Here is an 18,629-nt window from a genome sequence, read left to right as displayed (position 1 = left end):
CTATTATGCTATATGCTGCCTCCTACTAATAAGGCATTCAATAAACAGCAACTATAAGTACTATTACATAAATTTTAACTTGCAATTTATACATTCAACAAGTATTTTTTTTTTTTTTTTTTTTTGAGACAGAGTCTCACTCTGTTGCCCAGGCTGGAGTACAATGGCACAATCTTGGCTCACTGCAGCCTCTGCCTCCCAGGTTCAAGCAATTCTCCTGCCTCAGCCTCCTGAGTAGCTGGGACTACAGGCACACGCCACCACCCCAGGCTAATTTTTGTATTTTTAGTAGAGATGGGGTTTTCACCATAGTGGCCAGGCTAGTCTTGAACTCTTGACCTTGTGATCCACCCATCTCAGCCTCCCAAAGTGCTGGAATTACAGGCATGAGCCACCATACCTAGCCAACAAGTATTTATTGACTTCTATGAAACTATGTTTGAAAAGTTCTTCTCAGGTGTCTTCACTAGTCTCCTACTATTCATAAGCACCATCTCAAAAGAAAAGTTTTCCTGAACTTAGGTCTAGATGTTATCCCAATTACCTCAATTCTTTTTTTTTTTTTTTTTTTTTTTGAGACGGAGTCTTGCTCTGTAGCCTGGGCTGGAGTGCAGTGGCCGGATCCCAGCTCACTGCAAGCTCCACCTCCCGGGTTTACGCCATTCTCCGGCCTCAGCCTCCGGAGTAGCTGGGACCACAGGCGCCCGCCACCTCGCCCGGCTAGTTTTTTGTATTTTTAGTAGAGACGGGGTTTCACCGGGTTAGCCAGGATGGTCTCGATCTCCTGACCTCGTGATCCGCCCGTCTCGGCCTCCCAAAGTGCTGGGATTACAGGCTTGAGCCACCGCGCCCGGCCGCTCTCAATTCTTAATGAAAGAAATATCTTACTAAGATGTTCTTGGGCTTAACAATCTTGGAAATGCCCATACTTTATCCTCCCTTGTACTTTTTATTAAGTAATAGGATTAGCACCTAACAACCCATGTCAGTATCCTGACATTTGTTCTGGAGGTTTGGATATTAGGAGCACTTCTATGGGTTGTTATTAATTCTGTGTTATTAATAATATAGGAATGAGTTTTCTAATTATTATTTTGTCCTTTCAACACTGTTACTGGTAATACTATTTTAATTTTATTTCTATGATAGGTGTTTTTCAGAAGACCACCAAGAAACGTGACAGGTGTCTACAAATATGACTACCACAGATGACATGTTAAACGCTTAATTCATATTATGCTTGCTTTTTCTTTTTCTTTCTTTCTTTTTTTTTTTTTTTTTTTTTTTTGAGGCAGAGTCTTGCTCTGTCACCCAGACTGGAGTGCAGTAGCGTGATCTCTGCTCACTGCAAGCTCTGCCTCCCCGGTTCATGCCATTCTCCTGCCTCAGCCTCCCCAGTAGCTGGGAGTACAGGTGCTCACCACCATGCCCGGTTAATTTTCTGTATTTTTAGTAGAGACGAGGTCTCACCGTGTTAGCCAGGATGGTCTCGATCTCCTGACCTCGTGATCCACCCTCCTCATCCTCCCAAAGTGCTGGGATTACAGGCATGAGCCACCGCCTCCGGCCTATGCTTGCTTTTTCAATACCATATAAGTCTGATCTTAGTGTATTATTCAATACTGACTTTCGTTCATTGTGTTAAGTTATTACTGATAGTAACATAAGTCCCCTGGTTATCATCATGTTGCTTTCTAAGCTGCTGCTAGGGGAATATTCTTCTGGAATCTTAGAGGAAAAAGAACATACAGTGAATGCTTCCTGTGCACCAGATGTAGTCTTATCTCCATTCTACTGATGAGGAAATCCATGTTCAAAGAGTTTGAGTAACTTAGCCAAGATCACACAGCTGCCTAATTGTGGAGATAATATTCATACCAGGTCAGAGGACTTCCAAAGCCCCTTTCTACTCTACCGTCCTCCCCCATGACAGAATTGACTCTTCATTTTCTTTTTCATTTACACACTTACCAGTCAGATAAGGCATTCCAGCATTATTGCTGCTGCACTGCTATATACTCTTGTATACACAAGTCTTTAAAAAAAAAAAAAAAAAAAAAGGGTCGGTGTAGTCAATTAAGATTCAGAACTCTGCTTGGTTGTGGGTATGAAGAGGCAACTGTTCACATATTAACCGCTCGGGATTCATCTTGTTTGTTGTGCAATGTGATCCTGTGAATTTGCTGCAGCTGTCTGGTGACCAGTTTCGTTCTCTTCCCTCACTCCTTGGCCTGTGGTTGGTTTATGTTTTTCTGTAGGTATATGAGGGACTCTCAGCAGTAACTTTGTGTGAGATGATGAAAGACTTCAATCCATCCATCTGAAATGGTGGCAGCCAGGGGAAAAGTACTTAATGAATACATGACAGTAAGGTCTGTGCAAGATATGCACAGTAGACCAACCATGTGAGATTCTGGGCCAAACAAAACAAATTATACATTTGAAGACAGAGACAAGTTAGATGTTTATAACCTCAAAGTTGTAAAGGAAACTTAGAGATTGCCTTTGACTAATTATTTCATTTTAGTAATCAGGACACGTAAGATACAGACACATTAGGAAAATGAGGCCCTGATATACAAATAATTTATTATAAGTACTAACAAATGAAAGATAAAACACACAATTGAAAATGAAGCAGAACTATCTTTCTTTAGCCAACTGAACTTTCTATCTGGGGTCATGGCTGATCCTTTGAGGTTGTCTTTCTGCATACTCACACTTCCACTTTAACAATAAGTGACAAACATTTGTTTACAGACAGTCATATTTTTTCAGCCTTTCCTTTCCTCCTCAAGAAAGAGAATGATCTTGGAGCAAGGTGAATGAAATTTGTCCTTTATATACATCTGGTGGAAACTGGACACATTGCTAGGTTTCTTTAGAAAAGAGATGTGATTTAAATAAATTTGCTTTAGATATGTTTGCTTTAAAAGGGAATCAGTATAATATAAATAAGAAAGGCAGCATAGTATAGCGGGGTTCTTAAATCATAGTCCATGGGTTTGAATCCCAGCTTACTACTCAGTACCTCTTCAATTATGAACAAATATCCTAACATGTTTTGTGCCTTGGTTTCTTCTTCTGTAAATGGTGATGATGAGGAGACACAGGTCATATGATTGGGAGGGATAAATGAGATAAGATAAAGCACTTAAAGCAATGCCAGACCCATGGTAAAAGGTCAATAAAAGGCCAATAAAAGGCCAGGTGTGGTGGCTCACACCTGCAATCCCAGCACTTTGGGAGGCTGAGACGGGCAAATCACCTGAGGTTGGGAGTTCAAGAACTGCCTGACCAACATGGAGAAACCCCATCTCTACTAAAAATACAAAAAATTCGCCAGGCATGGTGGTGCATGCCTGTAATCCCAGCTACTCAGAAGGCTGAGGCAGGAGAATCACTTGAACGCGGGAGGCGGAGGTTGCGGTGAGCCAAGATTGCGGCCATTGCACTCCAGCCTGCACAACAAGGGCAAAACTCCATCTCAAAAAAAAAAAAGTCAAAAGTTTGTTGCTCTTATAATTGTGTATCACCTTTTTTTTTTTTTCATTTAGGTAGAAAACATATAAATGTACCCTCTTAACAATTTTTATGTATACAGTACAGTATTGTTAACTGTATGCATACCGTACCACAGATCTCCAGAACTTTTTCATGTCGCATGACTGAAACCGTACTCGTTGAACAACTCCCTGTTTTCCTCTTTCCCATCCAGCCTCTGACAATCACCACTCTACTTTCTGTGAGTTTCACTACCTCATGCTAAGTGGAATGATTTTGTGATTAGGTTATTTTACTTAGCATAATGTCTTCAAGATTCACCCATGTATATGACAGGATTCCCTTCTTTTTTAAGGCTGAATAGCATTTCATTGTGTGTGTGTATACATATACATACCACGTTTTCTCTTTTTTTACTTTTTTATTTTTAATTTTTGTGGGTACTACATAACACATTTTCTTTTTCCATTCATTCATTGATGGACATTTAGGTTCCTTTTACATCTTGGCTATTGTGAATAATACATCAATGAACATGGATACGCAAATATCTCTTATGTATTATTTTTAACTGTAAATACACATAGCATTATGATTTCAACTTGGGGATTTTACTTAAACCTCCCATGCCAGAAACAGAAATCGATTAAAATGATATCAAAGAAAGTATCTTAGGAGAAGCTCAAGGCTCATTAAGTATTAATTAGCTACATTTTTAAAACTAATACTTGAACAATTAAATATGGTATGCAAATTAATTTGTTCAGAATTACTAGAGAGAGCTATGAGAAGAAAGAATAAAAAGAATGATTAATACTAGGATTAAATTTTTTTTTTTTTTAAGACGGAGTCTCACTGTGTTGCCCAGGCTGGAGTACAGTGGCTCGATCTGGGCTCACTGCAAGCTCTGCCTCCCGAGTTCACACCATTCTCCTGCCTCAGCCTCCTGAGTAGTTGGGACTACAGGTGCGCGCCACCACGCCCAGCTATTTTTTTGTATTACTTAGTAGAGACGGGGTTTCACTGTGTTAGCCAGGATGGTCTCGATCTCCTGACCTCGTGATCCGCCCGCCTCAGCCTCCCAAAGTGTTGGGATTACAGGTGTGGGCCACCACGCCTGGCCTAAATGGTTATTCTTTAGAATAATATCTGTGTAGATTATTGACATGTTTGTCCAAAGGCATAAATATCTTACAAACGTAAAAAGGACAAGAAACAGCATTAGCATCAATTGTGAGCTAGCTTTTCATCAGGTGCAAGCTGTTTTTCTCATAGTAATCAAAGGAATGATAAGTAAATTGATTCCTTTCAAACATACTGATGAAATATAAATTGGTACAACCTTGCCTGAGAGCAATTTGGGAATATATATGAAAAAGTTTTGAAACAGAAGAATAAAGAGATTTCTGATCTAGCTATTTTACTTTAAGGAAATTATTTTAAGGAAATGATCCAGCATATGTGAAAAGGTATAGCTAACATGATGTTTATCACAACACTATTCTTAAAAAGCAAAATAAATTGGTAACAACCTGATTGTGTGTGTATATATATGCCTGTGTGTGTGTGCGTGCACACATACACATGGTGTTTCAAAATGGAAGTATAAGATTTTGGGGGTGCTTTTCTATTTGTGGAGAAAAAGAGAAAAAAATAAAAAGATATGGGGGGGCAATTTTTTTTTTTTTTTGAGACAGAGTCTTACTCTGTCACCCAGGCTGGAGTGTAAGTGGCGCGATCTCGGCTCATTGAAAGTTCCGCCTCCCGGGTTCACACCATTCTCCTGCCTCAGCCTCCCGAGTAACCGGGACTACAGGTGCCCACCACAACGCCCGGCTAATTTTTTGTATTTTTAGTAGAAACAGGGTTTCACTGTGTTAGCCAGAATGGTCTTGATCTCCTGACCTCGTGACCCACCTGCCTCAGCCTCCCAAAGTGCTGGGATTACAGGTGTGAGCCACCGCGCCCGGCCTATTTTTTTTTTTAACTCAAAAATCTATTGTGGGCCAGGTGTGGTGGCTCACGCCTGTAATCCCAGCACTTTGGGAGGCCAAGGCGGACGGATCACAAAGTCAGGAGTTTGAGACCATCCTGGCCAACATGGTGAAACCCCGTCTCTACCAAAAAAAATACAAAAATTAGCAGGGCATAGTGGCGCATGCCTGTAATCCCAGCTACTTGGGAGGCTGAGGCAGGAGAATTGCTTGAACCGGGAAGTCGGAGGTTGCAGTGAGCCGAGATCACACCATTGCACTCCAGCCTGGTGACAGAGTGAGACTCCATCTCAAAAAAAAAAAAAAAGAATCATTGTGAACATATTTACATATTTCCATAGCTTCAAATATAGATGTACCTCAGTGTGTCAATTTATAGCATTGATGATTGGTTAAGTATAATAAACCATAGTAGGAAAAATGCCATTAAAAGCAGCAGTCTAGGTCTACCTTTATAGTTAGGGAAAAATGCTCAGAATAGGTATTTGAATGAAATAAAAATAGGCTCCAAAACATCAGGTGTCATATGATTCCATTTTTTGTCAGCACACAGAAAAACATACATACACATAGAAAATACATTTGTATATACATAGAAAAACATCTAAGTGTTAACAGATTACTAACCTCTGAGAGCAGAATTATAAATCATTTTTAACACTTCTAATGAACATTTATTAAAGAAATTTGTTTCAAAAAGAAAAATGTCAGTCTGCCAGCCTTTGTATGTATATGTGTGTGACCAAACAGTGCTGGGCATTGAAGGAGATACAAAAGAAATGTAAAGCAAAGCAGAATCTATGGTCATCTGAGTCTGAATTTGCATCAGAACATCAATCAGTGTCTGACTGGTTTTGCGGCTAGATGAAGGTGTGACTGCTAATGAGGGAAGGTCACCCATGTGATGTCTTAGGGCAATTTGGTTTCACTGGCTTTTGTGGTCATGAACTGCAGCCCTAGTCTTAGCCAGCTGTGTCATAGCTACACTATGCTGGTCATGTCACACACCAGTCCAAGCTCAATTTTGAGTATATTTGAATATCTAGTTGTAATTATCTTCATTGTTTCTTAAATATTGGCAAGTACAGTTAGTTTAGGGACTCTCTGAAGAATCACACTGATCTCAGTTGGTTAGTGAATAATAGTTTCGAAATTTTTCTGTCCAGGTAAGCATCTGTCTTTGTATCCTTAAGAGTAGGTCATTTGAGGTAGTAAGAACCTCCTTTCCTACTCACTAAAGGAGGGGGAGCTTCGTAATTGGTTTTAGAAATGAGAGGATATGTCGGAAGGCTTTCGACGTCTTTGACAGTTCCATGTCCTGTCTCAGGTATTTGTGTGCTTGGTCTCTCTATATGAAGAGTAGCAACTTCTGGATTGCTGCCCCATTCCTACTGGGGTCATAGTACTGCCCAGTGCTTTATAACAGCACCAGAAAAGTTGCACTGTTTCTCTTGCTCAGCCCCCAGTCTTGTCCCAGCTGACAAACATTGTGAATGGAAGACAGCCAAGAACTCCATACAGTGTGAGACAAAGGCCTTTTGGAAGCTTACTTTTGCCAAAATAGAAACAGTTACTCTCACTCTCACCTTGGCCCCAAGGTTTTTACAGCATCACAGGGTTGCATAAAAGTCGGGATGTGTTCTTTGCTCTGAACAGTCTTGGCCTGATTGTAGGAAGGTGAGTGATTAGTAACTTACATGCTCAAGAAAATGTACCATCTCAATAGTTTATCTTCCAGAGAGAAACAGACAATAAGTGTCTTTGTATATGTTATGGGAATTTTATTCAAATTGGAACACAATCTACCGTGGGGAGAATACTGCATAGAAATATTTGCTCGTCTGAAATTAGAGTAAAAGGGTCACAAAGAGACATTAACCTACGCAAATAGAGAGTAGCATTTGCCTACTTTATCCCCCTTCTTTCTCAAAAAAATGAATTTACAGAATTATTTCACTACGAAGAGGCATCCAGCTCTGCTCTATCACCAAGAAGCCTGAGTGAAGGCTAAAAGGAGTGTTTTTCTGAAAGGAATTAAAAAAAAAAATCCTCCCAGAATTTAATCTCTAAACACTATTATCTTTCTAGTAAGAGAGCCCAGATCTTGCTTCCCTGGAACCTTCCAAGTTGCAGTCTGTGTTCTGTCCATCAGAAATTTTCCCTTCCCACCCATGAGCACCCTTCTGTTGTGGGAGAAGGAGGGCCTTTCCAGTCTTTTGCCTGGGGCCAAGCCAACCCTCAAACTGTGGTTTTTCTCTGAGTCTTCTTGCTGTAGCATGGCTGTTTCCCACACCCAGCAAAGAAGCAAGAGTCATGTATATGCTGAGTGTATGTTGACTAGGTCTTGAGTGGAGGCCAGTGCTTACACAGCTTTCTCGTTCCCAGGACATTGACTAATGATAGTGCAGCTCCTATGCCTTTGTTGTTAATATTGTGTATCGAAACCTCATGTTTCTTACAAATTGTTAGAGAGAACTTCATATAATTCTTCTGCCCTTTTATGAATGAATATCAGGACAGAACAATTCACATGATGGAGCAATTCAGTTGGTGGGGCTGTAGGATTGGGGCCAGTACAGGGCTCTCGGGGTGCTGGAGAGGCTGATTTCTGCCGCTAGTTTACACACAACCATTTTATGTCTGCTTTTAACATTGCCTGAGTGTGTTCCTGGGTTTCTTCTTACCAGCTTTGATTGCTTTAATCCCATCCCACTTAGCCCTGGCTTTGGTGAAACACCTGGGGACTTGTCTACATTACTGACTCTTTGGAGTTTCAGATGGTATGCAATTATAATCATTTCATTATCCGTTCAGTGTATTGCAGTATAATCACCAAACCACAAGTCACAACCTAGAGGCCTTTTACTGCATTTGGAAAGAGTATCTGCCTTCTGAGATGCAGTACATGTTTGTTGTATTGAGGCTTAGGCAAGCTTGAATCTGTGGTAGATGGAGAATTATTTCTAGTATCAGTTAAGATTCCGTTTGACTGCTTGTAACAGAACCCTCTCTCCCACCAGTAGTTTAATTAAGTTAGAGGGGCTTTTTTCCCACATAGTTAGAAATCTAGAAATAGGCTCTTGCAGACTTCATGGTGCCATCAGAAACCCATGCTCCTTCTGTCTTTATTCTCTGCAATCCTTAGCAAGTAACTTTCACCCTATGCCTGTCCACCTCTTGCTAGATATCCGTGTTCTAGGTGGGAAGAACAGGGAACATGGAAGGACACAAGATGTGCACCAGCTGAGTCCGCCCTTTAAAGAGCTTTCCCAAACACTTCTGTTTCCCCAAAACCAGAAACTTCTGTTTCCATCTCATTGTCCAGAACGTATATCATGTGTTATCCCTAGGTAAAAGAGAGATTTAGAAATATGTTTTCTTTAGCTGGGCAAACATTATGACCCAAACAAAATCAGAGTAGTAATATTAAGAAGAAAGGAAGAAGCAGTTGTATCCAGGCAAGTGGCAGTTTCCTAGGCAGTAAGTTCTTCTAAATTATTTTATTTTATTGTTCAAAGTGGAAACTAGTCTTATATAAAACATCAGTATCTAAGGTCCTACCACAAATTCTGCATTTAGGAAGGTGTGAAGTTATTTTTGTTGGAGATCTGCAGAAGGGCTAACATTTTTTGTGGTTGAGTATGAGATGGACACAAACAACACCCTAGGCACTGTTCGAAGTCCAGAAAATGGTCCTTTTACAAGATTACATCTGAATTTAAATACACATTTACCTATTTTGTTGTGTAAGAATTTAGTTTTTGCTAAACAAGGATGAATAGTTGGGGTTGGGTTTTTTTGGTTTTTTGTTTGTTTGTTTTTTCCCATTTATTAAGCATCTTTGTACTAGTCACTGTAGGGGAAACTAAAATTAATCATATATAAATTCAGCCATTTCCAGTGTGAATCACCCAGAAGGGAGAAAAAGTACACACATAAATGGCTATAATACACAGTCGAATGTACTGTGATGAGTCATACAAATACATTTTTCTAAGCATTCAGAAGAGGAAAAGATTATTTCTGCCAGAGAGAATTGAGTAAATATGATCTGGGGAGCCTAAACATATGTTTTCGTTTTAAGAATTTGCTTTCACAACTAGTGAGTGTCATAAGTCTGGAAAAATATGTTGAAGAAATGCATAAGCAACTACCATTCACGAAGGATTACTGATAGGTGGACTTCCCCATCATTCCCTCCTTTAGTTTCTCAGTAGAACTGAGGTAGGTGAAAGTTTGGGAAGGAATGGAACATTTGTTGAGTGCCTGCTGTGTGCCTAGGTCTTTGCTTTATTTCAAGAAATTCTTATTGAATGCCTAGGCTAAGGTTACCTACATGATCTTCATTTGACTTCCAAAAATCCAATGAAGTAATTTTTTTTTTTAATTAAGCTCCTCATCTTCTAAAGGCGAAGTAATTTCAACTGCTTATGAGAAAGCTGAAGCTGAGAAGTTAACTTGAAAAGATCACCCACTTTTAAGTGACAAGGCCTACATTTGAGCTGAGGTACATTTGACCACAAGCTATGTCTTTTCCATTTACTCTGGGTCTCTCTGCCTTTCACTGATGACCTAATCTGCTTTTGTAGCTAGTGCTGAACAGTTAATTCCTTCTTTAGCCCAATCCAGTAGGAATCCTATACCCAGCTGGTTAAAACTTGGGTGTCACTTGGGTATCTTGATTTGTAGTTACAGATAATTTATTACCTCCCTAAATGTTATCGGAATTACCTCTTTTGTCTTTTGAACAATTTATTTTTGTAATAAATAACTATATGCACATAGTATAAAATTCAAAAGATACAAATGATATACAGTAAAAAGTTAGTCTCCCTCCTACCTGGACCCCTAGCTAACCAATTCTCCCTGAAGGCTACCAGTTTTTTTGTGTATCCTTCTTGAATTGTTTTGTGCAGATACTAGGAGAGTATGTGTGTACATATATAGAGATAGATAGATAGATATGGTGTGTATGTATTCTTTTTTAAAAAAATAGGAGCTCACTAAAACTGTTCTGAACCTGCTATTTTCTTTTTTTTTTTTTTTGAGACGGAGTCTCGCGCTGTGTCACCCAGGCTGGAGTGCAGTGGCGCGATCTCGGCTCACTGCAAGCTCCGCCTCCCAGGTTCAGGCCATTCTCCTGCCTCAGCCTCCGAGTAGCTGGGACTACAGGCGCCCGCCACCACGCCCGGCTAGTTTTTTGTATTTTTAGTAGAGACGGGGTTTCACCATGTTAGCCAGGATGGTCTCGATCTCCTGACCTCGTGATCCGCCCGCCTCGGCCTCCCAAAGTGCTGGGATTACAGGCTTGAGCCACCGCGCCCGGCCCTGAACCTGCTATTTTCACTCATTATTTCATTTGTATTTACGTGTTCCAGATTTGGGGGGGAAAATGATGAATTTGAAAAAAATATAGTTGTCACCATGGCAACATTTATTGAATAGATGTTCTATTCAATGGCAGTTCCCTTACAACATTAAATATATAATTTAATAAAGAATATTTTGATTTCCAAGAGCTCTTAACTAACATTTTTTTTCCCCTCCTCTACTACTCACCCAGGGAATTTCTTTATGGATGGCTCAATGTAGAACTCTTCAGCCCTCACTCTGATTTTTGGTCTCTTCCCATCTTGAATGAGGCACTTTTCAAACACTCCTTACACCTAACCTCAATTATTAGGATGTAGTGGTGAAAATAGAAGCCTGGGGCAGCCTGTTCCTGTGTCCCTCTTTACTTCCAGTTGAGTTTCTCGCACAGATTTTAAGGCCCTCAAATATGGAAACAGGAACTGCAAAGAAAGGGTTTGTTGTAGACCCTGTCCCAGAAGGCTGCCTCCTGCCGGAAGCTTTGGTTGCTTGTCCTGAGGAGGCCTGCGTGAGCGGGGTCAGGGCTCATTGATTCTCTTGGACCATCCGGAAACCTCCCCATGTGTACACGCTCAACAGTGCTTCCTTCCTTCCTGGCTTTGCCTGCGGCCTTGGATCTGTCTTTGTTCCTCTTCCCCCCCACTTTTTTGAGACAGGGTCTCACTCTGTCACCAAGGCTGGAGTGCAGTGGTGCTTCACCCATTGCAACCTCCACCTCTCTGGCTCAAAGGATTCTCCCACCTCAGCCTCTTGAGTTGCTGGGACTACAGGCGTGCGCCACCATGTGTAGCTAATTTTTGTATTTTTTGTAAAGACGGGGTTTTGCCATGTTGGCCATGCTGGTCTCGAACTCCTGACCTCAAGTGATCCACATGTCTCAGCCTCCCAAAGTGCTAGGATTACAGGCGTGAGCCACCACACCTGGCTTTGTCTTTGTTGCTCTTCTGTGGATCAGAGATGGAGAAAAATTGTAGCTCTTCAGTTTCTCCCTCAGGTGGTTTACACAGGTTGGGGACATCTCAGTCAGATTGGTCCAATTGAAAATGCTCAGACCCTTTAACTCTGAAATCTCTTTGTTCTTTGTCAAGCATTTCAGTCAAACACATTTACTCCACACAAGACCCCTGGACCCCCCTCTCATATCTACTTAGCCTAGGACCTTTGACACATTTCCTGAAAATGAGACATTTTAAGTCATGCATATAGAAGGGTTGGTTAACATTTTACTAAAGGTACCCAGTTCATCTTTTAAATCTGAAAAAATAAAATTCATGGCCGGGCGCGGTGGCTCAAGCCTGTAATCCCAGCACTTTGGGAGGCCGAGACGGGAGAATCACGAGGTCAGGAGATCGAGACCATACTGGCTAATATGGTGAAACCCCGTCTCTACTAAAAAATACAAAAAACTAGCCGGGCGAAGTGGCGGGCGCCTGTAGTCCCAGCTACTCGGGAGGCTGAGGCAGGAGAATGGCGTAAACCCAGGAGGCGGAGCTTGCAGTGAGCTGAGATCAGGCCATTGCACTCCAGCCTGGGCGACAGAGCTAGACTCCGTCTCGGGGAAAAAAAAATAAAAATAAAATAAAATAAAATAAAATAAAATTCATAAAGGGCAAAAATAATACTAGCAAACTCTGTCTAGAAGATGAATATTTCCTAAGAGCATCTCATATTATTTCATCATGCCTTGCCATGAGTCCTTTACATGTTGTATGTACAAATGGAAATCAATTGCCAGAAATTTATTTAATAAAAATTACTAGGTATTTTGTCAGTGATGTTATTTTTCTCTTAATATTATTTCTCATTTAAAGTTTTTACAATGCATGTTGAAAGCAGTATTGAAAGACCAGTAACAAAATTGAGACACCAAAAGACTATTTTTAATGAGATAAGTTGTAAGAACTTTTTAAGCGTCTACTTGAAGTAAGTATACTTTTACATCCTAATTATATATGTTGGCATTTGTGATATTTAGATGGTAATATTTAGGTCTTTATTTATTTATAGGCTTACCCTCTGAGCAAAAATATCCTTGTGTCGATTGTATTCATATAACAAACATTTGTATAGTAATTTTACTTTGAAAGTGCTTTCAAATGTAAAATCTTATGTTAATCTTTAGGTCAACAAGGTGTTTCTAGGCTAGAATTCTAAACTAGCCCTGAAGATTATAACCAGGCCTGGCTCATGGTTCCTGTGGCAGACTCATCTTTCTGTATTTGTTCACCATGCCCTAGCCACGCTGACTCCTCCCCTTGCCTCCTGCCTGCAAACTTTCTAGAGGAGCTCAGAGTTTTGAAGTGGGCAGGAATCAAGTTAAGCTGCAAGACAGTTTTATTCTGTGCTCTATTTCTCGTACTTCACGCCTCAAAAGAGACATTATTTAAAAACGTGTTGAATTTAACAATTATGGAAACTGCAATGAGAGAGATCAAATGCTTTTCTAATTCACGCATGTGGGCCAACAGTTAGTGTCCCAGGTGCCCTGATTCCTAGCCCAGTGTACTTTCAACAAGACCATTTCAGCTCTCTGCTTCAAAATATTCCCCTTCTGTGAATCCAGAGCTGCACTGGCAACATTAGAGAAGTTTTTCCTTTAAAAAAAAAAATAACAGTTTTCCTTTTCTTTTTGCCCCTTGACAGGATTACAGACTAGTTAATAAAGTAAATGGGTTATGAAGGTGATGTCCATCGATCATTTTTTTTCCTTTTTTTTTTTTTTTTTGTAGGCGATCTTTGGCAGCCAGACACTACCTAACTCCAATTTATGGACAATGAATAATGGTGCAGATTGTAGAATTTCCAGTGCCACAGCTAGTGGCCAGAAGCCAACCACTCTGCCACAAAAAGCAGTACCACCTCCAAGTTCTTGCGCCTCCCTGGTCCCCAAACCCCCACCCAACCACAAACAAGTGCTCAGAAGGGCAACATCCCAGAGGGCTTCCAAGTAAGTTTTTTTCTGTTCAATTTCTACTGAGTTTTATCATTTCTAAGCTAATAGTACTCTTTATTTGTTACTCTTCAAGACCATTCGTACTGAAGTACTGGAAACAAGAACACCTGCTGGGAAATAAAGGCTAACCCTAGTTCTCAGTGCAGGCTACAGATTAGAATCTCCCGGGGAACTACTGAAACAAGCAGATGGCCACCACCCTGTGGGAGGGACAGGCCCTGCAGAATCAGATCTTTTCAATTTCATACAGAATTCAACACCCTGCTTCCCCTTGGTTTGTTCACTTTTAGGCATTTGAATTGGAAGATATAGGATTGAGATTTCATCCAGGAGGATGACATAACCTTATTGACATTAGTCAGCAAGCTCTGTGTAGCAATGGTGTTTTTAATACCTTTTGCAGTCTACCTGTTTACACCAAAAGGACGTTTTCTTTCCTGAATCAAATTTTTGTACATCAAAATCCTTCACTCTACCTCCAGCCACTTTTTAGCCAGTGGACTAGAAATAGATTGGTGAAGAGCGTTGGTTCTAGCAGCGCTTCTTCAGGTTAAACTTGGGGAACTTTCAGAGATGTCTGGAAGAGGCAGGCATTGCCTGCTGTGTTTTTGTGTAGTGGACATTTGTATATTTCTCTTGCTGTCATTGAGGCTCCTCATTCATTTGTCCTTCAGAAGATCAATGTTAGTTGTGAGAAGAATCCTAAAACATAGAAAAAGTCATTACTGTTTTTTCCTCCTTGGATGGTAAATCGAATTCTGGATTTAGGTAGAAAACAATCCCTTGTGGCTGTATTAATTATATTGCTGCCATTATTCATTTATCCGACAAATATTTATTCAGTGCCCACTAAGTACCAAGCCCTGTTCTGGGAAGAGCTGGCATTGTAATGGCTGCAGAACTCTCTGGAGTAGTAGGAAGGGGCAGTAGAAAGGCTGCAGTTTGTGGTTGAATGCCAGTAGCAAAATAGAAAGGAAATTGTGTGTCTTCTCACCCTGGAAAGAGTAGAGTCAAATCCTTAGGTGTGCAGCCTCTGCAGCCAGACTGCCCAGATTCACATCCTCAGGCCACACTGTACTAATTTGACACCTTCTGCAAGTTACAAGTTACTTCATCTCTTAGTCTCAGCTTCCTCATGTTTCCATTTGTAAAAATAAAACAGTAAGAGTATCTACCTCCTAGGTCAGTTGTTAAATGTTAACAGAGTTAATATGTGTGAAGTACATAGAGTAAGGCCCAGCCTAGATAAGAACTCAGTAAGCCTTGGTTACCATCATATGCATTCTAAAACCACACTCTCCTTCATAGATTTGGAAAGCCCATAGTTAACTGGGAAAATTTTTGAGCCAAATGTGAATGTTGAGTTTGCCAGTGTGCCCCTTGTGGATTCTGTGATTATTGCCAGTACCCTCAGAGGGCCCTTGGTGGCCTGTGTAGCTAGCTGGTGGAGAGGTGGGCCCAGGCAGCAGGGCTGGGCATTTGAAGACGCTGCTTGCTGCTGCCCTGAACTCACTGCTGGCAGGAGAACTCCACAGCCTCCTGAGATGGAACTGCAGCTCTTTGGACAGACTTTGCTTTGCAGCATTTTTGTGGTTTCTTCTTTGTGACAGGCAAGAGTGTGGGAAAACCGGAAACAGCTCAACATCAAAAATGCACAGAAGGGGGGAAAAAGCAGAGATTTCTTCAGAATTTAAGTAATATAATCCAGGTATCAAAAGGCATGCTGTGAGGCGTTGTTCCAGGAAATAGTTTCCAATTTGCCTTTAAAACTCTAGGACAAGTCTCTGAAGCTAAGTTAGTACTAATAAAGACTTTAACATTCTCTCACTTATGTGTAAAATGTACAGCATTGTAAGGACCCCAGTGTTTTCAGATATTCTTCTAACTTTTAGGAAAAAGAATAGCATGGCTTTTCATCTGAACAATGAAAAGCTCCCCCTATGAAGTATCCTGATAAAGTTTTTTAAACAAACAAACAAACAAACAAACAAACAAACTGTATTTTATATTAATTTTAGATTTACAGAAAAGTTGTAAGGGTAGTACAAAGAATTCCCACCTACCACTTACCCAGTGTTTTTTCCATTGTTAACATCTGACATTGCTGTGGTGCATTTGAGGAATGTACCATACTAGGAAACTGTCATTGGCACATTACTATGAACTAAACCCCATGCTTTATTTGGATTGATGAAGTAATTTTTTTAATCTAGAGAAACTTCTCATGGCTCTCGAAATCAGGATCCTGAGTATCAGTTGATATATTCTCACTGTTCTAAAGTAATTCTTGTTCCTAGCCAGCATAGCAAGTTACTCAACGTCTCTGTGACTCAGTTTCCTATTTTAAAATGGGAATAGTAATAGTACCTGCCTCATAGGGTTATTAAGATAAATAAATGAATTGATGAATGTCAAGCACAAATACAGTGCCTGGTATGTAATACATGCTAAATCAGTGTTAGGTACTATTATGCTTAGTAGCAAGATGGCATTTCAAGAAATTTTCATGTAAATTTTTTACTTTCTTCCTACAAGATGTGTTGCTTCATTTGCTTGGATCTTACTGTGGCCTTTACTCTGGCTCAGTTCAGATTAATCAGGAACCCTCAGTTATGACTGGTGATACTGAGTCACACTCAGGAATGCCATAGTCGCCTCAAGAGACACAACTAATGAGAAGTTGTAATGAGCTTTGGACCATGCCAAGCTGTGTGTTTTTGGGTTGAACTTCAAACTTCTTCTAGCACAGAAGTTGGCATTAGACAAATATAGAAGCAATTTCCAAGACCATCAAAGTTTCCACATCCTAGAGGGTTGAGTTTTGAGTTTAGAGAAGAATAGAACATTAAAGATGGAATGTCACTTGGATTTTGGTGCAAAGGGAGTTGAGAATCAGAACAGTGGGGTCCTGTTTCTTTATGATAATACTCAAGTTGCTTTCCCTCTAAAGGTTTCATTTTCCCATCTGTAAAACAAAACCCAGTGTCCCTACTGAATAATTAACCAAAATGACTTGTTTTCTGTCTATTCCACTGAAAGCTTTTTTATGAGCACATTTGCTCTTTAATCCTGATGCTTTCAAGCCATTTTCCTCAGCCTCTCTTGTCCCAGCAGTTCTTTGTTGTCGTTCTCAAATTCATACACTTATATTTCATTTAGCTAAACCTCATTTGTCAGTTGTGAAGGGAATGATTTAGATTTTTTTTTTTTTTACCATTTTCATAGTGCCAATAATCTTTCTTGATTTTCTTCTCCAATGTTTGCAACACTTCATAATTTAGTACCCACTTCAGATCCTCCTTTCAAAACTATTTGTGGTATTTCTTCCAAGCAGTCAGCTGAACTGAGAAGGACGACAGCCTACACACAACTACATGCATCTGAACTGTCTCTTCCTTGTAAATGACCTTTTTTCAGAGCCAGAATCATACTCTCCAGGAAATATGGAGAAAGAAACCTGAGGAGATTGAAGTTTGCCAGGCACAAGGGCAAAACTCAGACTGAATGAATTTGAAAGGGTGGGACCAAAGCTGTTGTAACCTGGGAGATTTCTCTGAAGAAAGAAAACTGTTGAAGAAGCACAGACTGAACTGCAGTACTCTTCCTTAAATAGCTGAGATGACCTTCTTTACCCAGGCCTTAGGTGATTCTCATCAGGGTGACCTGAGTGGAAGTTGATGGTAACTACTGTTCTGAGTCAGCACCCAGGACAGTGGTTGTTTGTTAAAGGCTGCTGGGGATTAGCAGGGAGGAAAGCCATCAGGACTGGGTAGCCTGGTAGCACCAAATCCCAATTAATGTTACCTGAACATTTGGTGAGGTCAGCCATATGATGAAAGATGTTTAAGAGATTAATGTCAGAACAATATGAAAATAAATATCAGCTTAAAAATGTTATCTTTTTAACATGAGTCATTAAAGTGAGAAGATTTCAGGGCAAAGTAATTAGGACTTAATAATTGTCCAAAAGTTCTTGAGGTGAGCATGTAAGATACCATATTGTGGGTTAACCATGTTCTGCCAGCCTTTTATTATGTGCAGTTTCAAGAAGCATAGTTGAATCTGTAACATATTCATCCTTAATGTAGGATTCTCTGCATTATGCATTTCCAAGGTAGGTAATTATAAAATGTTTGTGGTAGAAGATAAAGGGATCTAGGCATAGTTGTGGGGATATGAGTACAACAAGGTACCCAGGTGGTCAGTGGCTGAGCTCAAACTGGAACTCATTTCACCCGCTGTGCTTACCTCAGACTCTTCCCCGTACATCACAGATTTCAAAGGTCCCTGCCAATCTATTTATCTACGTCTATCTGTACAGCAAATGGCAGATTAATTATCCTAAAATATTGCTTTTGAAGAAAATACAATGTATGCACTTAGGAACTCACTCACGCCTCTCTTTTTCCATACCAGTTTTACCACTTAAATGGAGGAAGAATTAATGCCACTCATATTAGAGGTGCTGGGGGAATTTCTGTTAGATGCAGCACAGGAAGACTGGATTGAAGATCAACATGGAGGGCTTTTGTATAGTGTCTTCTGGGAGAGTGCAGTCTAGGAGATGAAAGGGAAACCTGGAATACCGCAGACAATAATATCCCCTCGCTCTGAGGGGCAGGGCCTGAGGGTAGAAAGGACGTGAGCGCCAGTCAGGAGCTCTGCCACTTAGACTGTCTGTCTTCTACTAACCCTCCTCATTTGGACCTCAGTGGTGCATTAGGAGGTCCTAGGGGTTGCTTTTGGTGTGGACAGTGACATCAGTCAGAGGCATGGGTGCTACAACCACACCTAATCAAAAGCTGCAT

At 40.5% G+C, this 18,629-nt stretch overlaps 1 protein-coding gene across 21 annotated transcripts in view; it reads left to right on the top strand.

Moving 5' to 3' along the window:
- TTLL5 (tubulin tyrosine ligase like 5) overlaps positions 1-18,629 on the top strand; it is a 294,113-nt gene that overhangs the window by 205,649 nt on the left and 69,835 nt on the right. For 17 of the 21 annotated variants that reach the window (XR_004184858.1, XR_004184857.1, XR_004184855.1 and 14 more), the window contains one exon: positions 13,598-13,815. The exons of 2 other annotated variants lie outside the window; for them this stretch is intronic. Coding sequence is in view for 13 of the 19 variants with exons in the window: in XM_031667954.1 (XP_031523814.1) it covers positions 13,598-13,815 (218 nt within the window). In the remaining 6 variants the exon portion in view is untranslated. Of the gene's footprint in view, positions 1-9,890; positions 10,006-13,597; positions 13,816-18,629 lie in introns of those variants that run through there. 2 more of the 21 variants (XR_004184856.1, XR_004184860.1) reach the window with 2 other exon arrangements.

This window comes from Papio anubis, chromosome 7 (assembly GCF_008728515.1).
Source record: "Papio anubis isolate 15944 chromosome 7, Panubis1.0, whole genome shotgun sequence".
Classification (NCBI taxonomy): domain Eukaryota; kingdom Metazoa; phylum Chordata; class Mammalia; order Primates; family Cercopithecidae; genus Papio; species Papio anubis.
Note: the sequence above shows the minus strand (reverse complement) of the source record. Positions and strands in the feature narration are given on the sequence as shown.